At 42.8% G+C, this 27644-nt stretch overlaps 2 protein-coding genes across 5 annotated transcripts in view; one reads left to right on the top strand and one right to left on the bottom strand.

Annotated features, from left to right (window-relative positions):
• Positions 1 to 13963, top strand: part of LNX1 (ligand of numb-protein X 1) — a 57908-nt gene extending 43945 nt beyond the window's left edge. For both annotated transcript variants that reach the window (XM_072333972.1, XM_072333973.1), the window contains exons 6-10: positions 708 to 842; positions 4443 to 4620; positions 5892 to 6090; positions 11875 to 12033; positions 12583 to 13963. In XM_072333972.1, the coding sequence (XP_072190073.1) occupies positions 708 to 842; positions 4443 to 4620; positions 5892 to 6090; positions 11875 to 12033; positions 12583 to 12718 (807 nt within the window). In that variant the 3' untranslated portion in view covers positions 12719 to 13963. The remainder of the gene's footprint in view (positions 1 to 707; positions 843 to 4442; positions 4621 to 5891; positions 6091 to 11874; positions 12034 to 12582) is intronic.
• Positions 13964 to 14083: 120 nt separating this feature from the next.
• Positions 14084 to 27644, bottom strand: part of FIP1L1 (factor interacting with PAPOLA and CPSF1) — a 38452-nt gene continuing 24891 nt past the window's right edge. For 2 of the 3 annotated variants that reach the window (XM_072333976.1, XM_072333974.1), the window contains exons 12-16: positions 27573 to 27627; positions 25706 to 25761; positions 18523 to 18742; positions 15207 to 15344; positions 14084 to 14503 (exon numbers count right to left, since the gene is read on the bottom strand). In XM_072333976.1, the coding sequence (XP_072190077.1) occupies positions 14356 to 14503; positions 15207 to 15344; positions 18523 to 18742; positions 25706 to 25761; positions 27573 to 27627 (617 nt within the window). In that variant the 3' untranslated portion in view covers positions 14084 to 14355. The remainder of the gene's footprint in view (positions 14504 to 15206; positions 15345 to 18522; positions 18743 to 25705; positions 25762 to 27572; positions 27628 to 27644) is intronic. The other variant, XM_072333975.1, reaches the window with a different exon arrangement.

The raw sequence follows: 27644 nt of genomic DNA, 5'->3' as shown, positions 1-27644 counted from the left end.
GGTAAACATGGAGCACCTTAAAACAATGAGGCTCTGCAGGGAACATGACTGTTTGCAGAAGCATTCTGAGCTTATTTTGGGTTAATTGCTTTTATAGCTCCTGTTCCTAGAGCGAGAGCTTGAGCTGGTTTCCCAACCCAAGTGCTGTTACTCTATGCACTTGCTTCTGCCTTTTTATTCTCTTTTTCTGTGTTCTGGCACACTAGGATTTTACCTCTCCAAGTGGTGACACATCCCTTTCTTCAATCTGCCTTACATCTGCTGTGCTTGTTATACACAGGTGGACTTCGTTGTGCTGTTACTCTCCACCCTCACCAGCCTAAGCTGCAGTATGCTCCTTGTTATAGCATTAATTGTGGGGTGTCTCTCCTGCAGCAGGCACATTGCTGGTCTGCCCTGCTGTGTGCAGGAGGACACAAGAAGTGAACAGTGATTGCATTATCATAGGTCAGGTCATTACTTGCAGCCAGATTTAGGGCAGACAGAAAGATTTTTTTGAGCATTAACATTAAATTTTCAAGTTTTAGGTAGTTGGCAGCAAACTTGTATGACTTGAACTGATACTGCTTCTTCAAATTAATGCAGCTGCTATGGAGGGAAATCCAAACTGAGCTTAAATGGGATCTATGTTTTGTGACTCCTCTCTGCTCAGCTTCTTCTGGGTCATTGCAGCAGAGTGATGGGATTCACCCTGTGCTTCCTCTTAGGCCAGCGAGCGGCATGTCCACTTTGTGGTATCACGGCAGACTAGGCAGCAGCCCCCTGACATCTTGCAGGAGACAGGATGGAGTTACAGCAGCAGCCCCCAGCCCTGTCCTGCTGAGAGGATCAATGCCAGTAAGGTGAGGACATATCTGTTCTGCTGTGCTTTGGAAAGGGGACCTCGGGGTGGCTGACATCTGGGGGTCTCAGGGTAGCCTTTCTGGATCCTGTCATCAGTAGTGTCATGTCTAATTCTGCAATTGAAATGTAAAACTGTGCTCCTTATCATTTGTTCTCTAGGAAGTGTTTTTTTGCTCACTTGGTTTGGGGTGAGAAGGGGAAGAGAAGGTGAAGGAGGATGGTGGGGCAGTGGTGTGATAGGTGTGGAGCTGGAGCTGGTTTTGTTGTTAGTTTCATTTTCTGTGAAGTTTCAATCCTAGCTCGTGGTAAGGATCAACAGGAGTTAATCATGGAGCAGTGGATTCCTGGTAGCCACTAGCCAGTAGCAGTAGTGCCCAACTAATCATGCATCTGCAAAACATTACTTACTAATGAAGTAATGCTTTCCTTAGGGAGATATCAGTAGGACAGCAATTATCTCATGTTGCTGCTATATGATTTCTAGTGATGCTCAGAGCACCTGCTAGCTCTACCATAGAGATCTGATTAATTGGTACCATGCGGGACTGCGCTGTTTGTTTTTCATACACTGCCCTAAATCCCCATTTTCTCTTCCTATATCAAGGTATTAGACAAAAACTGGTAAATTCAACATTATGTATTAGACAAAAACTGGTAAATTTGACATTATGTGGGGGATCTATGAACTTGGCAGGTCAGTGCTGACCTTGCATATGTCCTTCTAAGGCTAAAAAAAGTCATCTTTTGTTGAATAGGCCATAGCTTGTGAGTGGATTTCCAGTTGGCCTCAAGAGATGTGTGCTCCCCTGGGGCATGAGTGGGCTGCTGTGGGCTTCTGCCCAGTGCCACTGCTGGGACACTGTCCAGGGAAGATCAGGGCCATGAAACAAAACCTTGAGCTACTACCACCTCCCTTCATCTCTTTGCTGGCAGTGAAGAGCCTGTCTCAGAGAAGATGCTCTGGCAATAGATCTGTAGATCAGTACAGCCAGTGGACACAATTATCTTCAGACACTGCAGGCTTTTGGGATTATACAATCACTACTGGAGTGTTATTTGCCCTTTTATAGAGTACAAGCATGTCAGTTTGAATTTCTCCTGCTTTTTTTGCTGAAGGTTCAACTGAGCATCATTTTGCAATACAAGATCTTTAAACTATAAGCTTTGGCAGGCTTAAAATGTTATTTTTTTTTAGAGACATTAGTGCAGGCTTAATGCTTGCAGGCCTGGGGTCTGAACAGCGTCCAAGTGCAGTATGTGCTCCTGCTCACACACAAGGCAGTGCAGTGCATACTGGCTGCAGTTTACTGTCAAGGGAGTTTGCTACGTGTGTGTGTGGCTTGGTGGATCTGCTACCCGCTGCCATCAGTGGGATTGCTTTGTTATGTGTGATAGATAGAAGGATTGATAACTGACCTGAATTTTGATGAATTTTAGCTGTTTATTTTTTTGCCCTGGGCTTAACTTAGCAGGCAGTATTAGCAGGTCAGGAACACCCTCTTTGAGGGAAGCAGCTCTCATGTATGTAAACATGGGCTGCAAGCACTTGTAAGCCTTGCATTTGGTGCTAAGAGTGAACTCCAGCTTCCAGCAGCCACCTTGTTCATACAAGGGCTGAGAAATCACGTTGGGCCAAGCTGTTGTCCTCCTCCCATCAGTTTGTATCCATCTGGAAAGAGCAAGAAGGCAGCTCACTCACCATTCGGGCTGATAGTGATGGCAATTGGCCACCAGAAAGGGGAGGATGGCATGTAGTGCTACGTCCTTTTGCAGTGGTAGTGGTGGGCTGTGTGTAGTGTGCTGGGAGACTTGGGGCCTTGTAAGCTGTTTTCTGGTCTGCAGGGTGTGTGTGGGGGGGTGCCCAGCACAAACAGTTGTGGCTTCTGCCTGGATTCAGAAAACAGAAGATGTCAGGAACATTTTCTTGTGCAGCAGAGGCTGTTGAGCAGGGCTGTAATGCAGAAATAGGCTAGATTTGATTTCTTTGAAGTCAGTGGGAGCTTTGCCATTAATTAAATAACACTTGTTTTTAATTGGAACTGAACTCTGGCTCCTCTCTCGCTAAACACCCAGCATTTAAGTCACCCCATTGCTTGAGCAGGAGACATTCTGTGGAGTTACAAGCAGGTTAGCCTTCAGGTGAAGTGCATCTTCCATCCACAGCTGCGTACTTTGCCTTCAAGGCATGCATCATGGCTTTGGTGTTGTGATAATCTGCTGTAAATATTTATTTTACAGTAAACATACCCCCAAATATTTTTTAAAAAGGAGAAAATGAGCTGTTATATTTTTTCTTCTGACCTCTGAGGTCACTTCAAAATGACAGAGGAGGACAATTGTTTGGAAGAGAATGCATTGAAATGCAGTCGCTGATAAACACCTCCTTTCAACTGGTTTACTCATTATCAGTGGTCCTTCCAGAAAAGCTCTATGTGTGTTTACTAAAAAAGGCTTTGCTTCACTTTCATCACTGCCTTGGTCTCAACTGAGCCACCCTAATTCCTCTCTATCTGCAGCCATGTGAAAGGAGGTGTGGATAGAGCAGCTTCAAAGGAAAACTGATCCTACGTGCTTGAGTATACAACTACCACTGCTTTTATGATTCTTCACTGAAATGTAACAGGACAATTTGTTTGCCAGCGCTGCTTAGAAAAGGCTGATTCCTCAAAAATAGAGCCCTATCTGGCTTATCAGCCATAAACCCAATGACTGACACAGTGCCCATGTGCTGCACGCAGAGGTGGTGTGTCCAAACAGCTGCCTCAGATTGCTGTTACTTGCAGTGATTAAGAGATCTTTTTCACCAGACTCTTTGCCTTTTTGTTCCCAAGGGTCTGCAGCTTCCCCAGTGATGAAGCCCTGTGTATAAACAAGCGCTCCACATAGCTGTCCCTACACCACAGAATTCCCACCCAGGCTGTCCCCTTTTTCCTCCCTATTCCCATATAACCCTATTGCTGTTGTATCCTTTCCTCCATCTCAGTGGTGGCAGGAGCAGCCACAGGCCCGCCTGCTTCTCTTTCTGCACTGCTGGCCCAAGAATGGAGGTGGGATGTCCTTGTGGGATCTGAAATTGATTGGAGGAGATTAATGTGGCTTTAAAATGAGATTTATAGATTATTTTTGCATATTATGAATGTGAGGTCACGCTTGTGAATGAGATGGGGGCGGGGGTTACATGTGAAATACATTTAGCAGCTATTCTAGCTCCAAGAGGGCTCCTGCAAGAGGGGCAGGGCTTTTCATAGCCTGATAGTTACAGAAGTGAGGAACATTGGTGGTTCTAGCCAATTTTAGCATCAAGAACTTTTCTTCCTTTTATTTTCTTTTTAATTGTACTCCATATGTCCAAGACCTACCCCTCGTGGCTTCATGGCTAAAGCACTTCTCAGTTCAGTGGGGGCTGTGTCTGACTTTAAGGTGTGGGTTATTTTGGCTGTATCTCTTTTTGCCTATCCCCCAGCGTGGCAGGCAGCTGTCGAGTCCTTTGGTATTCCTTAAGTGTTTCCTAGTGAATACTTGCTTCAGTACAAAATGCTTAAGCTGTCAGGGGGTCTCCATGCTCACCGTGTTTACTGTTGCTGTTTTTGCCATCACAGAGCACTCTTCATACTGTCACTTGTCACGAGAAGGTGGTGGCTGTCCGGAAAGATCACACGGAATCACTGGGAATGACGGTGGCAGGCGGAGCAACGAACAGAGAATGGGATTTGCCTATCTACGTGATAAGCGTTGAACCGGGAGGAGTTATCAGCAGAGACAGCAGGATAAAAACGGGTAAAATGATGGGGATCTTGACAGCCTGCTTTAATTCAAAGGGTTCCTTTGAAAAGCAGGAATAGTGCAAAAGCATCACGCCCTGACACTGTCTGCTCTCACAGAGGCTTCTGCTGGGAGGTGGCAGATGAGAGGGTCTCAAGGCAGCCCTCAAAAATGGAATAATTCACAGCAGCAGCCACCTCTGTGGAGGGAAATGTAGGCGTCTTGTGGTAGGCAACAATCATTTTTCACACACAAAAAAATGAGCCTGCACCACTATCTCCTAATTGCTGAAATCTTCATTGTGCAACATTCATGAGTGCTGGTTGTTTTTTTCTTTAATGTACATTTTTGAGCTTGTTTGTCATATAATTTATGAGCTCTAAGAGAGATAGCTGAGCAGAATTCCCATCATATTTGAAGCAATGTTAATGCCTTGTGGCTCAATATCTTGCCTAAACACACTGGCTTTGTACCTCCATTTGGCTCTTGATGCAACCGGAGGTATTCGTGGATTCTCCCCTTCCGTGAGCACAAGCCATCAGAACAAGGTGAGGAGTATTTTTACAGTCTTTTTTGCAGGAACTGGTAGGGAGCAGAGGAATGGTGACAGATCCCACTGTTCTGCTATGTCTTCTCAGCTTCACGTGCGTCACACTGCCCCAAAGCTGCAGGGGACTTCTGACTGCACAGAAGGGATTACCCTGCTCCTCATGGTACCAGGGCACTCAGAACAAGGGAAAGAATGGGTCTTTTTGAGCCCCAGAGCCCACCCCAGCCTATGTGGGGATCTCCTTTTGCAGGAACTGTAGCTTCTCCTCACAATGTGTGTGACAACAACGGGAGCAAACAGGCAGCTTTTCTCCTCCCCTCCTGCTGGGAAATAACTGCCTCCCAGTGGGGTGCATTTTTAAAAATAAAAAAAAAAAACAAATAAAACAAGATAGATTCATGGTGAAGCAGACAACCCAGCGTGGAAAATCCAGCCTGCTTAATTCAATAAAATTAGAAACAAATGAATATGTGATGTTACAGCAGTACTGTAGGCTTCCAAGGTTTTGAGCAGCCTTCAGTGCTGCTTGCCTCCTGGGGCAGACTATAGGAGAGGTTCTCTCAGCAGTGCTGGGGCTGCCAGCATGAGGGATGCAGATTGGGTGCAGCAGGAGCACCCCAGATTTGGAGGGAGATGTCCCTCTCCAAGCTCTTGGCTCTGGATTTTGCTTGTTATCGATGGAGATGTATCTTAGCAACATCTGCAGTGTCTTTTCAACCATCCCTTTTTATCACAGGTGACATCCTCTTGAATGTGAACGGGATCGACCTGACCGGGGTTAGCAGGAACGAGGCTGTGGCCCTGCTGAAAAACACCAGCTCTTCAGTGGTGCTCAAGGCCCTGGAGATGAGGACGTGTGATGGCCGGGAGCGCAGCGAGGCCGCAGAGCACAGCGAGTGGTTGCCGTCCTGGGTGACGTGGCTGGGGCTGCCCCGGTGAGTCCAGCAGCGGCCACCTCCCGCTGAAGGGGAGTGGGAGGAAAGATTTGTGTTCTCTGGCAGTTCTCTCTTTTGGCTTGATTCATTGCCCTGACATGTTAATTAAATCCAGGCTCCGTCACAGACTTTCCTCTAAATACCTCCCTTTTGTAAGTGGGTATGTGTACATGGAAAAATAGACACGCAGATCCCTTCGCAAGGGAGGGAAGTATCCTGAGTTGTTCCAGTCCTGAAAATGTATCTGGCACTTAGGGAGTGAGAGGAAGGACTTGTATGGAGGCCTTGGCTCGACCACCCTGCAGAAGGCAGAGCTGCCCCTCCCGCTGTTCCCAAGCTGCACAGCCTTGGTTCTCCCTTGCCAAAGGCAGCTGGATTGTTTGGCTTTGCCCAGATGTTGCACAGTGCATACAGTTGGCCAGCATCTCCAGATCACCTCTCTTCACCCCACCCCCGACTGGAAGAAGCACATTTGTCACACACAGGAAGCAGCTGTGTTGTCCTTTCAGTGAGGATAATGAAAGCCACGTCGCATGCCGTGGAGTTCTCTCCCAGTTGGTGCACACAGCGTATACCTGCAGCTTCAGAGACATTTTGTCAAGTACAAACTGAAAGCGTGCTGTGAGTCTATGGATGCACAAAGCCAGCATCACACTGGTGGTGACCCTCCTTCCTCTGCCTCAAAGAATGAAGAATTCAGCCTAGTAGCAACTTCCACCCATATGCAGTTCAGAAAGTCTCTTTCTCTTGTGAGAAGAGGCAGTGGGCCTTGCCCAAATTCAGGACATGACCCCACCTTCCCACTTGCCTGGAGATTTGATGCTGTTCTTCCTCCTGCACTGAGTCATGTTGAGCTCCTTCACCTTGCAGCAAGCTCTGATGTGATGGCCACGTGATGCCTTGCGTGAGTGTGCTCTGTGACCCTGTCTGAAGCTAACACTTTGCCTAGAGCAGGATGGTTGTGTGCCTGTCACCCATGGATGGCAGGTTCCTCCTACAGTGGAGAGGACTGAACACTTACTCCTGTGAAGGAAAAGGAGCAACAGGAAAAGCAGAAAACCAATAGCCTATCACTGGCTCCCTCAGGAATGGTGAACTCCTCTCTCCCAGCTGTACTGCAGGCAGGCAGAACTAGTGAGGTTCTCACTCCTGCTCCACTCTCTGCATTCCTGAGTGCGACCACTGCTTTCTACAGGTGATAACAGGCAGCACTGGAGCGTGAGTAATGTTCCCTGTAGGGAGGAGGCAAGCAGAGCAGGTCTTGTGGTGCTGAGTCCAGCCTTAGCTAAAGTCCATAGCTAAATGGGCACAGGCGATGCACCCTGCCTGCTTCTGGTGTCAGCACACCTTTGCTCTGTTGCATAGACAGCCCGAACTGCCTGCCCACAGCTGCCCAAAGTTCCCACGTCCTCACTGAGGTGACTGAGGTGAAGGACAGAGCTCCACAGTGCTGCAGACTCGCACCTGGTATTCCCACCCATCAGTGCTGCTTTGAAGTGTGTGAGGAGAAGGGAGGGCTTTTTTCCTCCATATAAAAGCAATATCTAAGCTCCCTCTCTTCCCCCTTCCAAAGGCTGCATGTGTGAAGCCATTCCCACCCGTTCAGTCTGAAGGAAAATCAGCCCCAGTGTCAGCAAGCTTGCAAACAGGAAGCTCATTGTGCTCACATCCCAGCTGCAATGGCAAGCACAGTGTGGCCTTTCTCTGCCAACCCCGGGCAGGGCATTAGTATGCTGAGCCAGAACGCTGGTCCCACCACCAGGCTAAGACAGGGGCCAGGGTTGGGCAGGAACAATGGTAACAAAGGTGTACTTCATCCTCAGAAGGAGTTGGTTGTTGCACGTGGGGCATGAGGATCAGATCTGGATTTGCTCATTAGGTCATTAGGTACAGTTGGAGTCTTCACTTCCCCCATAGTGCATGCTCATATGAATGTATTATATGAGCTTGTTTCCCTCCGGTCTGAGCATTCAGCCTTTCCCTACCTGCCTTCAGTGTGCCTTTGGCAAGGATCACGGCCCAGCAGATCTCGAGGTATTTCCAGAAGTCCCATGGGTTTCCAAGCTGCTATAGAAGACGATTCTCTGTCCACACACACTTCAGATGGGCCCGTCTGGGTAAAGGTGCCTGGTGTGCAACCATGGAGCAAGGAGTGTGAAGTAAAACCATATCATTTACCAGAAGGACTGATCCAAAGTGTCTGCATCTGAGAACAGCTGGCAGAAAGGTAGCAATGTCAACATCATCTCTGTATGAGATCACGTGAGGTACTTGGGAAGATGGACGCTGCGTACCTATGTAAGAAAAACTTCTGTATCGAGTCAGTAGCAGCAGAATCAGACAGACACAGGTTATCTGTCCTCACTGAAGCTCGCAGCCCCAGAAAAGCTGTCCTGCACAATTCAACGTTTGCGGAAACTCACTTGAATTTTGGCAGTCTTAACATTGGCCTCAGTCACTTTTCTGTGATTTGCTAGTAGGTAAACAACTGCTCTGTTCTTTTTGTAGCACTGTCCAGGACGGGGTGGTTATAAAATAGACACACATGTGAATCTGACATCTGTCAAAACTTGGACTGTACGGGCGCAGGGGCTGCAGGCTGTAGGAAACAGTGATGCAGAAACGTAAGCATTCCAGCCTGGAGACTTATTTCAGGGTAGCTAATTTAATTTGTTGTTGTTGAGGAAGACAGGTCACGTTTATTGTTGGAGGGAAATGTTGTTAAGAATGCACGGAGCAAATAATGCGCAGCAGCTGGTGAAAAGCATTTCCCCAGCCCTGTGACGTTTCTTCTGCTCCGGCTTGTGTTCCTGCTCTCCTTTCTTTTCTCTCCTTACGTTTCCTTCCCCCAGCTAGCACTTAAAACTACTTTATAGATCATCCTGTCATAACATTTACAAGCGTTAGTACTTCACATGAGTGCTTTTGTTCATCTGCAAAGTGAGATGAGAAAGACAGGAGTTGGCCAAAGTCATTCTGCAAGCCAGGGGTAGTACTGGGCCTAAAACGTGGAGCTGGGAGGGAGACTTCCTAATCAACCTCTTCCAGGCTCTGATGGGTGCGCTTCTCACACATCGCTCCATTCAGGTGCCAGATGCTCCCCTGTTGCAGGGCAGGGGGAAGTGCCTTACTGCTGCCGTCTCATCCTTCTGCTGCCAGGTTGGCTTTGACTCCCAGATCATGGGGCTACCTATGCTTTGTAGCAGAAGGGCACTGTACATTGCTGTTAAAAACAGACAATTTAAAACTCCTTGTGCAGCAGCAACTGATGCTTGGATGTGGCATTTCTTATGATAAGACCGTGTCTAGGCTGCTTATCCTCAAAGCTCGAATATGAGGCAGCTCAAACATAAATTACTCCTTGTCCTCAGCTTTTTGACCACTGGTGTGCTTACAGATAGCAGCACAAGACTGCGAGCAGCTTTGCTCCCAGACAGAGGGTAGTTCACTTTGGACTACTTGCCGTTTAGTGGGTTATGGCAGCTTAACTGGGTCAGATCACTTGGGCTGGGGGTCACCACCACAGAAAACTAATCTACTCAGGCACACTAAGCATCTTCAGCTGACGCAAGCAGCGTTTCATTTTCTCTCTGTGGCACTTCTTAGCTTGCCTTGATTACTACACAGCTGGAAAGAGCCAAATGAAATACCTCCCTTCAGGCTGCTCTTTACTCAGGACACTGCAGGAACAGCCTGGGATGTTCTTTGGTATCCTGTGTGCTGGGCTTCTGGCATCACTTTAACGTTTCTAGCAGCACTGACGAATATCTGATGTGTGGTGCATTGTTGTGTTTGTGTCCTGTAACCTGTAGGATGGAGATGCTGAAACTCCACTTTAAGGGGCAGGTTGCAGCCCCTTTGTCAACAGTAGGTGGCATGGGGCATTGGGGGCAGGACGTAGGGGTCCATCTCCCGAATGAAACAGCTGTGCTGAGGACAGGTGGTTTGAGGACTGACTTCAGGTAAGCAGGATTGATCTTCTGGTCTGATTACAGCAAGTCCCTGCAGACCTGCGAAGCAGGAAACTGTGTAGTTGTGGTTTTTGCAGAATGTTGTACCCAATGCATGTAAGCCTTGTCTTCACTGCATCCTCTTCTTGCATCTTTACCTGCTTGACAGATTTTTATAGCATCAGGGTTTAACCTTCCAGTTTCCTTAGGTGAAGAAAGACCATCATGCTGGGCAGCAAAGCCCCTGCCCCTCAAACCAACACAGGGTAATAGCTCTACCAGCTGGGCCCTGGCACTGCTTGGTCATGACCTTGATAAGTACCATCAAACACAGAAGTCCTGAGTGATTTTGCACATTTAAGTCCACAGATGGTAAAGTAATAGCAGCCAGGCGTTGAGGAAAGAAAAACTCGTCACCTGCTTCTTACATTAGCAGCCAGTGAATGCCTGCACAAACATTATATACCTACCATCCTGGCAGCAGGTGAATATTTGTAGGCCCTGGGGGACTAATTGATTACTACTATAAAATCCTGCTGCGAAACACAGCAAAAGCATTATTTGGCAAAATTTAAAACACTGGATGTGAGACACTGCTCTGAGATAAGGTTATTCATCCTTCTATGGAAGAAGGGTCAGCTGTTTCTTAGAAACCTGAAGTGTTTCTGAACAGAGCTTGCTGCAGTTCTTGCTGTAGGCTAGCCTGTCAGTTTGGATTTGGAATAGCAAAAGGATTTTCAGGCTTTTCAGTCATTCCTGAGCAGACTGAAAATGATGAGTGAATTAAGAATTAGAGACAGAAGTCTCTGTTGTTCTGGGTTGCTTTTTTTGTTTTCTTCTAATTGGTTAAAATGAAAAGAACTAAACAGGCATTCTAAGTAATGTACTCATGCGCCATATGCAAAACAGCTAATCCTCACACTGCTCTTACTTTCCCCTATTCTTTGTTTCAGCTAAGCTTTGAATAAGCATAACCTGGTTGATGCCCCTTCCCTGGAGACTTTCAAGGCAAGGCTGGATAAGGCCCTGGGCAACCTGATCTAGCTGTGGTGTCTCTGTTCATTGCAGGGGCTTTGGACTAGATGGCACTCAGAGGTCCCTTCCAGCTCTAAGGACTCTATGATTCTACAGTACCCTAAAATACATTTAAAGACAAGAGGCAGGAGAGGCAGACTAAACTGCAGCTCACTTAGCAAAAATACGGATAGCTGTTAGAGTCAGGACAAGCTGCTTCCAACAGCAGACTCAGTACTCTGGTGCACTGACTGAAATGAATGGGATCTGCTCATCCTCCATGCTCCAACTCACCATGTTGCTTGGCAAGAAAAGCTCAGGATTCCTTCTTCCCCCTATTCTTCTTTGTGTGATCTCTGCCACTGCTGTAATTCTGGCTCAATGCATTGGCCTTGGATTTTTCCTTCTCAGTGCCTGGCTACTTTTGACACAATTAATCACACACAGAAGATAAAAGCAGTCACTGGATTGTATGAGGCAAATGAAATACAGTTTCTGGAATTACAGCTTACAAATATTAAATGCAGTCTGAGAGCGTTTTCATCACTTTCAGTCGTAACTAGAACATTTCCATTAAACCCTACCACGTGAACCAACTGATTTATTATTTTAAATTCAACATTCGTTAGCTATTTCACTGCTAGGATAACGGGTGGTGGAAAGCAGCACTGAAGTAAAGAAGGAAACGGCAAGTGTTTACTACAGGGGAACTTTGCTGTCATTTCACATCTTCAAAACACTCTGTGAGCACATGAAGAGGCAGATGCCTGATTAATCCAGAGTTAGCCGTAAGACATTTAATCAGACTGCTTTGTTTCAGGTATTTGTACAGCTGCAAAGAAATTGTGTTACGAAGAAACACATCCGGGAGCCTCGGCTTCAGCATTGTAGGAGGCTATGAAGAACACACTGGGAACAAACCTTTCTTTATCAAATCCATAGTCGGGGGAACACCAGCATACAACGACGGCAGAATCAGGTAATGGGAAATGCTACTTCTCTTTCATCCTGATTTTTTATTTTTTAAACAAGCTTTGCTTGAATGCTGTAAATGGGGAAATAAAAGGAATCCCCTGACAGGTAGGAAGATGAGCATACTTAGTATTAACATACTAAAAATTCCCAGTGAGCTCAATGGAGTACAGAAGCTCTGAAAACAGGACACGAGTCCTAAACAGATTTACTGTCATTGTGGAGTATTTCTGGATGGCCTTCTTAGCAATCTCTAAGTATAAGTAAGTAAAAGAGAATGCCAGCAGAGAAGCTTTTCTAAACCCCCAGCTCAAATTAAAGCCAAATCAATACTGCACAATATTTAAAAGGGGATTATAAAGAGGGGAATCAACTTCTTCCTTGAGCAGACAGTGATGGGACACTGCTCTGTGTTGCTCTGTTCCCTTATTCATGGACAGCAGTGAACCTGAGAAGGAATGGTGACACCTCCTACCCAATGAAAGGACATCCTGTGGCATTCCCCAAGGAGAAGTGCCCTCGTTTAAGATTCCCATTTTGCCTTTTGTTTTCTCAGATGCGGCGATATCCTCCTTGCTGTCAATGGCAGAAACACATCAGGAATGATGCACGCCTGCTTGGCAAGGATGCTCAAAGAACTGAAAGGAAAAATTACTCTCACAATTGTCTCCTGGCCTGGCACTTTTTTATAAATCAAATCTTCGTGGAGATTACAAGAAGGAATTTAACGCAGAAGGAAGGCAAACAAAAACAAGAAACGCCACAGATGTCGTCCATCTTTGCTTTTGGGGAGGCCAAATATGTGTTTATAAAGGAATGGTTTGTGAAATTTCAACCTGCATGTCAAGAAAAGCCAAGTTTAGACAAAGCAAGGACACACGTCAAAGAATCACTTCAGAGCGATTTAAGCTACAGACTTTAAGTCATTCCTTCCCCACGTTCTCAAGCTTTTTTGTTTGTTTGTTTGTTTTTTATATATCTATTTAATGCATTATAATAATAATGAAATTTAAGGAGCAGCACCTCCTGCTCACCCACTTTATTTTGATTTAGGAAAAGAAATCCTTGAATAACCTATGGAAAAAAATCCTTGCAATTTTTCTAATTGCAAAAAAATCAGGTGAAGGTTTTTATCCACCACGTGAATAGCACTTTGGTTCTGTGTACCTTTTCGGGTCAGTATGAAGCTGATATTTTCAAGACTTTCAAGTACCGTTTGTTAGTCTGTAAAACTGTGAATTAAATTTCTAAAGTTATTAAAAATAACCGCAACCGTGTGCTTGTACAAATGTTATTTCCACCCAAAAGAAAATGAATCGGTACCCTGACAACAAAGTGCAACTTCTGCCATGCCGCCATAGCAATCTCACATGTCACTGTGCTAGAAGGTAACCTGAAAGCGACAATGGACTTGTTGTTTTTTTTCTTACAGCAGTTCTTTGCCTTTCTCTGCAAGATACTCATTTTTCAAACTTTATTTTTCTTTTCCTCCTAAAAGCCAGCAATGCGGAGAGGCGGCGTTTGTTCATCTTTTTCATGTTAGGCACAGCTGTCCCCTACAACAGACACTAAAATGAACTTTCTCTTAAGCCACTGAAAAGCAGCAGAAATGATTATCCAGTTTAATTCTTCCTTATGCGCCCACACAAACCAGATGTAATTACCAAGTGTACGATCACCACACTCACCCAGTGTTCCATCAGACTGAGAACAGTCAGCACCTTTCCCCTTCCCCTCTTGTTTTCATTAGGCTTCACTATAAAGTTGTTGAAGATTCTGCAGTTTCTTCCTGTCCCTGCAGTAAAGGATGATCTTTTCAAATGTGACCTCCAAACGCAATACTGAACTCACACTGTTCCAGATGTTGGTGTATAATAAAGTGAGCGCACACTGCTTCTAAAGCCAGCAGAAGAATGACCTTCCCCACCGGCTTACGAAAAAAGGAGACGATCTGATACAAAGAATTTAATCCCTACGTATGTTGAAAGAGCATCCTTGTCTAGCTGTAAGAGGTTTTTTCATTCCTTTTAAAAGGGAAAGTCAGCCCAGGAATCTTCATGTGAAAAATTTATTCTTTTATTTTCAAAAAAAAAAAAACCAAAAAAAAAACACCAAAACCAAAATAACCCAAACAAAACCAAAACAAAAAACCCAACAGAAAAAAACAAACAAACAACTGAAACCAAAACAAAACCCAAATAACTTCCGCTTTTGTACTAACAGAACAAGATTAAGAACAAATTACTTTAATAACCAGAAAAATAACGAGATTTATAGTAATCTATTTCTGGCACTAATATAGATGCAAATAGGCAAAAATCACACAAGCCTATTCCACGGGGGCAGCTTCAGTGTTTTCTTGCTCAGGAGCAGGTTCACTGCTGGCTTCTTTTCCTTCTTTGCTTCGTTTGGATTTTTTGTGTTTGTGCCTTCTGTGGCTGTCTCCTTCTTCACTGTCATGGCGGCGTCTGCTGTTACTAAAGAAAAAGAGGGAAAATACATCTCAAGTCATTGCATGACACTTCAGGCCCCATCTCATTAGAGTACTGAAAACTACAGCCCTTGTGTTCATTCTTGAAAACTGGTGCCTGCTCCTGCTCTGTCTCATATGGTAGTTGGATACCAAAAGCAAGCTGAACTGTTCAAGTAGTGGTATGTACATTCACATGCCCTGTAATTCTTTACTGAGATATCTGAGTAACTTTTAGATTTGCAGCCCATATTCTAATAGCAATAATTCTAGTTATGTCACATCCCTAATAAGCATCCTTAGAAGTTTAACATTCTTATATTCATCCCCTTCCCCTGAATTTCTAATTCAAAAAGGATCGAGATGAACAATTCCTATGGAGTGAAGATAAGATCTATTTCACAAAGTTCATGTGTTAATGCTGATGAATGTCAGCTTCACTCTACCTCTTTCTGACCCATCATTTTACCTTTCTTTTCCCCCAAATTCATACTTTCTGTTCACTACCTAAGACAGTCACATGCATCAATATGAAGTTACCCTGCACCAACACTGTTTTTTGTCCACATTTTATACTGCATACTTATTCCAAGTAGTACATTTAAGTGTTTACAGTCTTTCCACAGAACTCCAGTTTGTTTGGGGCTCTTTTAAGAAATTATTTTTTTTAAGCTGGTAAAGTCTTTAGTATCCTATTAAAAAACTCAAACCTTCGAGATGATTTGTGTCTCGTATCTTCTTTCTCTCTGTGTCTCCTCTCTCTGTGTCGGTCATCTTTCTCTCTGCTTGTCCTATGGCGGTCGTAGCCTCTTTCTGCATAGTCTCTGTATCTGTACCGTTCTTCATCACTGGTCAAAAGAAGATCTTTTCAGGGCAGTAATACTAAGCAGTATGTATATATACACATAAGAAATCTTCATACACTTTTGAGAAAGATGACCAAAAGAAAATCTTCATGTTGCTTCTGTGTTTCTAAACCAAATCCACACCCTATGTTAAAGGGATATTAAAGCTCCTTGCCTCACACCTTGGACTTACCAAGTCTTACAGGAAGATACAACAAAACCAGGCTTATTTTGGTACTATTAAGCTGACAAAAGCCAAGTGTTTCATGCTTTCCTTCATGTTTCTTTGCTAACTTTGACCATAAAAAAGCAAGTCTTTTCCAGCGGCCTCAACAGCAGATCAGACTAACCAAGCAAGGAGAACAGCTCACCTTGAGAGCTTCATCATTCACTGCAGCAGTGAGAATTTAAATCAAAACAATTTTATCTGCCATAACTTGGATCTAGAGGCCATTTCCCAAATGAGGACATTACATCAGTGATCATTACAGCTATGCATAAAAACTCAGAGAAGAGGCAGATGTCTGAAGCAAAAACACTGGTTCTTCTGTGAAGTTTTATATGATTGTATCATAAAGCAAATTAAGAAAAATAAATATCAGCAATTTAGGGTAGTGTACAGAGGCATCAAACAGAACCCAGAAACGCCTGTTATTCTAAGAAACATTACAAATATTCATACACTGAGATCAGGAAAACTACAGCTATTTGTAAGGAGCTCAAAGTTATGACTTATGACTAAGTAATACAGCTGCACTGATCAACAACTACATTAATATAAATTCTGCACTCACAACCACTCATCTCAGAGTAAGCTGATGTAATCTGCTGAGGCAGATCACAGGATGGCTGAGGTGGACAGGGACCTCTGGGTCCATCTTGTCCCTGCTTGAACAGAGATGGGACATCTGGAGCAGGTGGGTGCCCATTGCCTCCAAGAGGAGACTCTGCAGACTCTGGGCAGTCTATGCCAGTGCTTGGTCACTTGCATATAGTCACACAGTCACTCCACTCTTGGCATCATCCAATTATTACTTCTGTGATAGTGACCCAGGTGTGAATATCATTTCTTAAGGATCTCATTAAGAAATACAGCTCAATGCATTTTGACCTTTATCACACAGACAGTTCAGTCCTGCTCAATCTATCATCCACCTGGACACCAAGTCCTTTCCTGTAAAGCTGCTTTCCAGCCAAACAGATCCTAGTCTGCTCTGCTACGCTGGATTATCGGTTCCCACGACCTCAGAAATATAGGTGGGGATTTTTTTTTAACCACTAAGGAACATCCATGAGTCAGGCAAGGTACCAATCAGATAGAGGTCTGCACATTGCAGAAGCAACTAACAGTTGCAAAACTATCAGGACAGAACCCAAACCTTACTCTTTGCGGAAGAAATCAGTCTTAAAAAACCACTGTGTTGTACACACACAATGGTTTTACAACCATAAAATCGCTGAGAGAGCAGCAGGGCAAAGAAGGAATAAAACACAGACAACTGAAGGCTTATTCATTAAGCACATTTTGATTGCACTAATAGAGTAAAAAATAAATCCAATTTTCTTAGAATTCTAAGAAATATATATATATATATATTTTTTAAATTGAGAAAAGAACTGCCAAAAACATATAAAAGAGTAATTTCAGAGCAGTAAAAAGGTCAAGATGATCCTTACCCCAAATCTCACCATAGTATTGCTTAAGCTAAAACAAAGGGAATTCAAATAAAAGCAATGCATCTGTGTTGTGTCTACAATAGTTCACATTCTCTTTCTTATAGCTCAATTTTCTGAGTGCACAAAATTGAAATAAACCTTCTTAAAATATGTATTTATGTATAAACAACACATACAGAAATATTATGCCTGCATGTTCTGTCTTTCTTAAATCACTTCCACCTTCTCTGTGATTCCCAAACCAACTCATATGAGCTAAGGGCCTCCCATTTTCTTAACATAGCCATGTGGCAACAGCTTTGCTGCAGATGGTGGATAATTTAGTCGCATAAAAAAAACCTGAGGCCTGCTCTTCCCCCTTCTTTGCAGATAACTCTGGCAGCAGCACAGAGATTTCTCTGGGCCTGGAAGCTATTAAGGTTCATTTCAAGCACCCTTGAATGACCAGGCTCCTTTCTGGCCTTCAATCAAGCTGTCTGAGAAACAGATGTTTAGATTGGGCTGAGTTCTTAGAAACTGACCCTGTAATGCAGCACATGCGCACAGGAGAGGACATCACTGCAATAATCTCGGCATGTGTATACATGGGGGAAAAGCAGCTTTCCTGCATCTAGTTTGGGTCTTTAGCTAACAAACAACTGTGCAAAAAAAAAATCTCATCTCTCAGTTGAAGTCATCTGTGTTGACTCTGGGTGTTCTCATTTCCCCCAGCGTAAAACCATTAACAAAAACAATCAGCTCAATAGCTCATGTATATTTTTCTGCAAAAGTGAAATTTAACAATAAAAGCTGAGAAAAGCAGTCTAGACGTCCACCCCCAAATATTTAGCAAATATCAAACAAAATAAATATGGATAAATCTGGCAAGCCAACGCAACTCTATGGAGTCACAGAAAGTTCAGCACTAAATGCCTTCTGTTTGGGTGCAGGAATCACAGAATGGCTGCACCTTTTTTTAAAGCAATTGGGTTTGAAAGCCTGAGGAATATTAATTATCCATCTGAAAAGAAAAAAAAATGTTGTTGGCTTTAAAGTAAGTTTTTAAAAGGTTGGTTGGACAGATTGGTATCCATATTGGTATCCAGCCAGTGTGAATGACTCAAGTACCCATCTCCGCAGTTCACTACACCATTAATAAAGGTCGAAGGTTGTTCCGTATTGCTCGTGGCATTGAGATGGCAACTAAGGTTCATTAAATACTTCTGCAGGTGCAACTCAGGTGAAAGAGAACATAGTATTCTCACACACAGTGCTTAAATCTCACCTTTAATCTGTATTAAAGCACTGTGATCAACTTGGACATACACTGTAGCTTTTCCATTTCTGTTTCACATTTAGAAATTGAATTTTAGTTTCCAACTGCAAAGGGGGCAGGGGAAGAGGCCACACCCTCCATCTCTTGGAATACACAGATGAACATTGGACTTTAAAGCTGAAGTACACGACATTGCACAGACACAGGGCTCAAAGCAGAGCTGCAGCATGTTTGAGATGTTGCACTAACCTGTTGAATGTGCTTGAAGATGGGCTGTGATCTCGGTCCCTCTCCCTGTCTCTGGTACGTTCTCGATCTCTGTCTCGGTCCCGGTCCCGATCTCGATCCCGAGATCGATCTCTGTCCCGCTCCCTGTCCTTCTCTCGCCGTGCATAGTAATCCCACTGTTTGCTGCTGTCCATAAGACTAGACCATGAAGGAGCAGAACCTGCAAGGTGCGGAAAGGTGACTAAAGAAAGAGACGCCGGTATTAGAAAGAACAAAAGCAGATACCATAAGAAAACTGTAGCACTTATGTGTGAAAGCAGACGTTTGTTAGCCTCCTTCAGTGACATTCTCCAGTCTTTCCCTTTCATGCAGAAGTTATTTTTGCACAAGCTGCATTTTTTTCCTTTATGCTAATAAAGGCCTCGGCGCTCCTTTAAAAATTCCTTATGAAGATGCACACAACTGGGTAATACAGTCCAAAAAAACACTAGGGAAAGGATACATCCAACTTTCTATTTAGATGTTATTAGGTTTTGTTACTGTATTGACAATATTGCACGTTTGTTACCCTCAGTGTTCTCTTCACCACGCTTTTTCCATCACAGAACGTAACAGTAACTTTAGAGGTTTGTCCACAAACTCACTCAGGAGAGAAGAAATAACCCTCCTAATTATATCCTGTAAGATGCTACTTCTAACAAAGACTCATCACAGCCACTATTGCTGTTAAACCATTGCAGCCTCAGAAAATGAAGCATACTGTTCAAAGCCTACATGCTTAAGAAGTTAAGAAGAAAGTCACAGCACAACACAGTCTCACAACCCCTCTAGGTAACCAGCAATGGCGGAATGGATGTGCTCCTCCTTTGCTTCTCACCAGCTCAGATGTAATAAATAGCCCTAATCTTAATGCCCCAATTGTTTTCTGCTGCTTTCCCTCTCCAGAAGCCCCAGGGATGCATCCTATTACTGAAAAATAAGGGCTGAAGTATTTAACTGGAAACAGCACTCTCTAGTGGGCTTAGAGAGGTCACAAATTCCAACTTTCTGCTTATCTGATTTCCTACCAAGTGATAATATACCGCTCAACAAAAGCTTGGGTTCCCTTTCATTATCTATAATACAAGAACAATATTCACTCGATTCCACAGCATTGTGAAGTGACATCAATCACGTAATTAATAGAAACACCTACTCGGTAACATCAAGTTCATTACTAATGCTGAATTCAGTACTCCCCAGCTCACAGCTACATTCAGACTGCCCTGCCTATCACATCTGGAGCATGCCTGCCCCAGAAACCCTTGGCAGGCAGAAGCTCCTATCAGCAGTTTGCCAAATGTCCAAAGGGAGTAATACAAAAGACCTTTTGAGCAGGCAACACAGCAGGAAAAAAACGCCTCATTGTGAAAACGTATCTGCAATGAAAAGCATTGTGATTCCTTTAAAAAGCATTTCTATGAAGGTTCGCTTCTAACAAAATGCTCGATGCTGCTTCACTTCAGGGCTGCAGAGAAAATAAGGAGTTAACAGAAAAAAAAGTACCCTAACACAACAGTTATGTTGTTCATCATACTGCCAAAACTGACATTCTTCTAAGGAAAGGAGCCAGAAATAGCAAAAAAACAGCTGGACTTTAAAGACTGCTAATTTCCTTGACTTGCCACTAAGTCAACAACATACGTATGGTCTACAAGGCTTGAACACACTGGCTGACACAATATTCTGATCTGAAGTGTGAAATTCAGTTTGACTCTAATTGCACGCCACCAAACAATTACTTTTTTTTATTAAGGGTATTATAAAATGCTCTGATGAATTCTGGTTATTCCCTCACACCTGCAATAATTCTCATCACTGTCACTCCAACAACATGAGATAAACCACTTATCCGTTACTCTGAAAACACAGCATATGTTCTATCTGGGTTTTCACCAGTAATAATTCACAGTGCACAAAGATTTTAAGGGAGTGCATTTTCTAAAATAAACTGGTGTTCCATTGTGGCTTTCAGTATGCTTCCATTCAGAAAAGCATTCATTTTTATCATTTGATCTGGATGCTGGAGTGGAATGTATCCTTAGTAAGTTCACTAATGGCATTGAAGTGGGAGGTACTGACTGCTTGTAGGGATGAGAGGCCTTGCAGAGGGATCTGGATATACTGGAGCACTGGCCAAACAGCAACAGCACGATGTTCATTTAAATGAGGAAAATGTGAGGTGCTGTAGCTGGGATGGAACAATGGCAGACACAGGCAGAGGCTTGGAGATGAGTGGCTGGGAGCAGCTCAGCAGGAGGGTCATTGGGGAGCCAGTGACAGCAGCTCAGCAGGAGCCAGCACTGTGCCCTGGAAGCCAAGATGGCAAGCCATATCATAGTATCATAGTATCATAGTATCATGCGAGTTGGAAGGGACCTTAGAGATCATCAAGTCCAACTCCCGGGTTTCGAGCCCCCTGTGTAGCGAAGCGGCACTTCTACCCCTGCGCCACAGGGGGGATATTCGAACCCGGGCCCTCCAGTGCCGCAGGCAGCAGCTTAAACCACTGCGCCACTGGGGGCACACATATTTTGGGGTGCATCATGCACCGCTTAGCTAGCTGGTGAAAAGAGGTGATTCTCCTGTTATATACAGCATTGGTGCATCCTCACCTCAAATACTGTATGAAGTTCTGGGCTCCACAATAAATGAGCTTAGAGGGCGGCAACAAAGGTGTTAGGGCATGTCCTGTGAAGGGAGGTTGTGGATACTTGGGCTGTCAGGTCTGAAGAAAAGGAGGCTGGCTGAGAGCTCCCTGAGGGGGAAGCAGAGGGAGGTGCTGAGCTCCACTCTTGAGAACCAATGACAGAACATGCAAGAGTGGTGCAAAGCTGTTCCAAGAGAGGTTCAAACTGGGCATTGGGAAACATTCCTTTACTGTGAAGATGGTTGAACACTGGAATAGGCTTCCTAGAAAGGTGGCTGATGCACCAAACCTCTTGAATGCAGACGGACATTTCATTCTCTTTAAGGTCCCTTCTAACACCGTACTGTGATTCTATAAGAACTTGTAAAGTGGGCCCACAAGAACCTAATGAGATTCAACAAGACTCAGAGTAAGATGCTGCAGTTGGGTCAGGGCAATCCCAGGTATACCTGCAGAAATGGGAAGAACTCAGTAAGAGCAACCCTGTGAAGAAGGCACTGTGAATTCTGGAACAGAACTCACAAAAAAGCTGGACATAAGCCATCAGTGTGCACTTGCAGCACAGATGCCAATCATATCCTGAGCTGCATCAAAAGGAGAGGTGGCCAGTAGAGAGAAGGAGGTGATTGTTCCCCTCTAATCAACTCTCATAAGGCCCTACCTGGAGTGCTGCATCCAGGCCATAGGCCCATGGCACTAGAAAGAGAAGACTATCATAGGGCTGGAGCACCCCTCCTGTGAAGAAAGGCTGAGGGAGTTAGGCTTGTTCAGCTTGGAGAAGGATCTAGGGAAACCTCATTGCAGCCTTACACTACTTGAAGGGAACTTGCAGACAGGAGAGGACCAACTTTTTACATGGGCAGATAGTAACAGGACAAGGGGGAATGGTTTAGAACTAAAAGAGAAGAAATTTATATTAGATGTCAGGGGAAAATTCTTTACTCAAGAGGGTGGCATGTTACTGGAACTGACTGTCCAGAAAAGCTGTAGATGCTCCATCCTTGGAGGCATTCCATTTTGGATGGGGCCCAGGCCCTGGGCAGTCTGATCTGATTTGTGGCAAACCTGCCCATAGCAGGAAATTGGAACTCAGTGGTCTTTAAAGTCCCTTCTTCCAAACTAAGCCACTCTATGATTCTATACAATAATGCCCTTGCTAATATGCTTTAACTTTTGGTTAGCCCTGAAGCGGTCAGACAGTTGGAAGAGACTAATCTTGTAGGTCCCCTCAAGTTGAACTATTTTACTCTACTCTAATTTTGAAGTTTAATTCTGAATTTTAAACCAGTAAGAGAAGGAACTTGAAACAGACAGCCAATAGTTTTGCATGTGCATAGTGTCACAACACAAGGCAAAGCATTAATACATCTTCCCTTGTGCCTCAACAAATACTGTCTCTGGAACTGCTTCTGCACTGCTAAAAATCATTGCACGTACATGTTTTACAAAGAAAAACAGTCAGAGCACCGAATAAAAAAATGCTTCAGGAAACAGCAGCTATCAAGTTGCTATATCAGCAAACCAAATGCAGTGTATATACTGAGAGATGGCAAAGACAGCACTGACTGATGAAAGGATTTAAAAACAAATTGAAGAAATTGCATTTGATGCAGCAGAAGAGCACAAAGATAGGATATTCTTGCAGCTATAGTGTGGCTACTATGTCACATTCACATTGAAATTACAGTGGGAAAAATGGTTGAGCTCTTGCGTAAAGACACCAAGGCATAATATTAGTAATTTTAATGGGCAGAAGAAAGGCTAGTGCCTTAATCAGGGTATGTATTTTCATATACCATCTTTCCCTGCCATCAAACACGTTGACTGGTAAAGAAGGTAACAGGTTGGAGATTCAGTGGAATCAACTAGTAAATAAACATCTGTATTAATTCTTAGTAAAACAATCATCCGCACTATACTGCACCACTAAGTTCTCAATTTACCTAAGTCCCAACGTACTGAGTGCACTGGTAAAATATATGGCAAAATTCAAACAGGGTAAGGATCACATTGTGAGATGAGAATGATGAGGGTAACATCTTCATCTTTCACCGGAAGGATACCCACAACAGCAACTACCTGTAACTGAGCCTCTACAGATCCCCAAACCCATATGAAGTCCCAACTTAAGAGACAGACAATTGCTTTGTACAACACATATGAAAGCTTTTGCTACAACAGAGATGACAGATACAATGGGAAAGAGGAGGTGCTCATTTTCTCTTCCTTTGGGCAAGATTATCAGCTGAAAAAGCTGGTCTAAATTCAGTATTTTATTAGGTATTCTGAAGTGGCTACCCCAGACTAATATACCAGAACAAACGCTCCACGCTCATAGCCAGAATAGGTGATTTTCCCTCCACAGAATTAGCTTAAACTACTATTACTAAGATACTGCTATTTCACTAACATAAGCAGTATAATGCACAATTTTCTGCAAGAGCCTCTGGCGTATAAATGTATTACAGATATGTGGTGGTATCACCTGTATGGTTCCACAGGAGCACTTATCCACTCACCTCCACCAAAAGACGTATTGATGTTTTCTGGAGGAATGGTCCTAACAAAAACTGATTATTATTTCCACAAAGATGAATTCCAGACCAAGATGTGGCAAAGAAAGCAATTAGACTGAATCATGCATTAAGTGCTGACTTAGTTAAGCTAACGTATTTCTTGCTATGATAAGGTCCTTCCCATAAGAAAGATGTAACAAAATTCTTCAGGACTTTGCTCCTTTCTTCTCATTTAAACTTTTGGTTCCTTAAACTTTAAGAAACCAGTTTCTCCAGAAAACAAGGGGCACTGTAAAGTCACTTTTCACTTTGATTAACCTCTCACACAGTATGACTTCTTATATCTGCACGGGGGGGTTTCAGGTTCACATTCCAGCTTGGAGATGAAGCAGCATGTTACATGACTCACTTTTAAAAACTTCTGCTTCTTCTGTCAATTTTCATGTCTTTATGAGAAGAGAGATGAAGAAAGGAGAGATGAGAAAAGGAATGAAACTCACCTGATAAGCAAAGTAGGTAAAAGCTTAAGACCCAAACATCCAGATGTTTCATCTTTAGATATTCATCTAAAGAAAACTAGATGATATTTTGTAGCTGGAAATTAACTCAAGTAAACCAGGTTCCCCTGTTTGCTCAGACAAGCTGCAGAAGCTCAGGACACTACAAGTGCTGAGCAGACAGAAATTTTAAGACCAAATGACTGTAGTACATCAGGAAACACAAGGAAAATAAATTCAGATGAGATGCAATACTATAATGTGGGAAACTCTGTTTCAAGCACACCTGGAGAAAAACAGAATCTGTAGCAGCAGAAGGATTATCATCCTTGTCACCTAGAATGCATTAATTAAAACATGTTATATCTATCTTTTTTTCAACAACTAAGATCAGCTCAGAAATTCATTAACAGTCACTATATGAACATTAGGAAACTAGGGATGGTGTGCTTCTATAACCAATCAATGGGGAAAAATTGCAGCAGTGTGATAAGGATTATGAATCATCAAAATTGTAAATCAAACTCGGGGTATTAAGAATTGTCCATTGTTATAAAGGAACAAAAATAATAATAAAAAAATCAACAGCAAGGCAACTTTTTTTTTAATGGGTAAAGAAATCAAATATCTTCCTTGTCATTGAGCTTTTTTTTTTCTCCTTTAGAAAATACTTTAATGCTACTGGCTGGGGGCTAAGGGAGGAAGAGAAACTGACAAAAACCTTGACTTATAAGTTTTTTACTATCAGATCTAATCTCTGAGGGGAAAAAAAGATCTTCAAATAACTGCAATAACTTGAGAAAGAATCTGAACAGGAAAGACCACAATGCAAACTACTCCTTAACTACCTTGTCTACGTACCACTAAGTATGCACACCTCTCAACCAGGAAACATGCCTAACTTGTCACACCGGACAAGTCATAAACACATCATTTCCTTCTTCAGAAGAAATAGAAGAAAGAAATACCCAAACCCTAACCCTAGCAGAGTTAGTGACTGGCAACGTGTTCACCTTACATCCTCCCATTTGGGCCAAATCAGGAAGATAACAACATTTCAGCATTTCTATTACCCTTTTGTCTCAAGAAGCAGAGCTGTGTGCTAGATAACAGTTCTCAACTCACTGCTAAGCTCTGTGGATTTCCATTTGAGTCCACATAGCAGAATTTCTACTCCAGTTCATCCTCATTATAAAACCGGCATCAGATTTTTTACTATTACGTTCACCAAAACAAAACAAAAACAAACAAAAAAATCAACTTCTGGAACAGGCTACATAACAATCATAATATCTCACACAAACAATTTTTTAAGCAAAAGAACCGAGCTTAGGAACAGCTGGTACATCTGCAACAGTATCTACTGACCACAATGGCAGGCAATGAGATTTCATAATGAATTTCTGAAAGGAGATGTTCAGATTCTCAGCTAAAAGGGCAGTAAGCATTTAAAACAATTTGACAGCGCACTAATAACAATTCTTCAAAGCCAGCAAACTCACCACTGCCGTATGAAAATGCACGAACAGAACGACTGTCATAGCCAGAGGAATGTCCACTGTTGAGAAGAAAATACACATAAAATTGGCGGAATTAACTTTAATGGTAATACTGAAAAGATACACTTAGTATTATATCACAGAATTGTTACCATCTTACAGACTACAAGAAATAGCTAAGTATTCCATTTTGAGCACTACTAATTAAGAAAGCAAACCAACATTACTTCACAGTTTAACAAAGAAAATGACAACAGCATTCTCTGACCTCTTCTTAAAATTAAAAAACCAACAAAACCCCATCTATTTAAAACAAATATTACACTTGAACTGATCTTTGGTATTTTCTAGGGATTTTCCATTTCAAATATTGATTTTCCCATGCTATTGCAAAAATACCGAACTTAATGTACAATTGCTTGGAAGTGCTTCTTTTGTGAATGAAACCATTCCCATTCTTTCTGTTAACAAGTAGGTATGTGAGCATATCTAAGAACAGAACAGGTGGACTTCAAATGTGCAGTTCTATAAATACAGTATTAAATGAACTGCATATTTTCAATCCTGACTCCTTTCAGAGGTAGCCAACTCAAGTAGGTCAAACTAGGAAGCTTAAAATGGATGATATGTGTGTAAGATATAATTCAAACACAAATTTCTTTCATGATTTTTACCACTTCCTAAATAGCTTGAATGAATTATCAATGCCATATTTAAACTGAATGCTATTTCTTTTCCTGAAGGCAATGTAGCATTAAAACAAACAAAAACACAAGTTTGGGGCTAGTTTAGTTTAAAACAAACAAACCAAAAAAGACAGCAAAAAAAAACCAAACCAACCAGAAAAGATAGAGAAAGGCCAATGCAATGTTGGAACATGTAAGAGTAAGAGTATACAATCTGGTTCTCAAGTACTATAATAAACTAGATTTTTTTCACATTGTATTTCAGTACCTCCATAAATATTCAAAGTAAATAAGTGACTACTGCTTAACAAAAGATACAGTCAAGTAACTGTCAGTATGAAATGACAGATTTACTTTCATGCACAGCAAATGCATCCAGCTATTTTTTTTCTGAATTAAATCAGAAGTGGATTTTCCCTGATATCTGCCCTCATCATCCTGCAGCACAGACATTAACAGTATTTTCGGTTTCAAAGGAACAGACAAATGCACCTTTTTCCACTGAAATCCAACAGACTGAAAAGAGGCTTGCACTGCATTAAGTGAACTTTGTGTATGACCTGGTTTGGGCTCTACAGCATAATATAAAAGCCTTTCAAGGGCTGTGCTCACCACTTCTCCTCTTCCTCCCCCCACTTTTAAATTTTTATTTTGAGGTATACACATACATACACACATACATAAATGGTCCTGAAAAAATACCATTAAGCCTATGAAATCTGGACATTTACAAACTGCATAAATACAAGCTGGGATTCTGACAAACTCCTGCATTTCCTGTAGCTTATGAGGGCTTGGGCCTGTGGCCAAATTGTTTAATTATGTTCATTAATTATGTTCAGAGGATTTAGTGCATGTGAAGCGAACTAAGAGGTTAACCTAATTCAGCCATCAGACTGCTAAAGAATACTTTGACAAGTACTACCTTAACTTTCCTCTGAAGTCTTGACAATGATACATCATGATAACAAAACTAGCTAAGTGGTCACACAAGCTACTCAAAAGAATATTAAGGGTGAAAGATACAAGACTAATAACATCTCTGGAAAACTAGTGTAAGAAATAAAAACTGCCTCTCCACTGTTAGATAAAACCCACTGAGTAGTCTAAGACTCACTGACATCTGATTTATTAGTTACAAAATACTGATACATTGCTTTGTAAGATTTCCAAGAGATAATCACCTTTCTATGGTGGGTATCAGGGAAGGTGGAGGACCGCCAGGTGGTGGTGGAAAGCCTGTAATCATTTATTGG

Source organism: Excalfactoria chinensis, chromosome 4 (assembly GCF_039878825.1).
Source record: "Excalfactoria chinensis isolate bCotChi1 chromosome 4, bCotChi1.hap2, whole genome shotgun sequence".
Taxonomy (NCBI): Eukaryota; Metazoa; Chordata; class Aves; order Galliformes; family Phasianidae; genus Excalfactoria; species Excalfactoria chinensis.
This window is presented reverse-complemented; position numbering and strand designations above follow the sequence as displayed.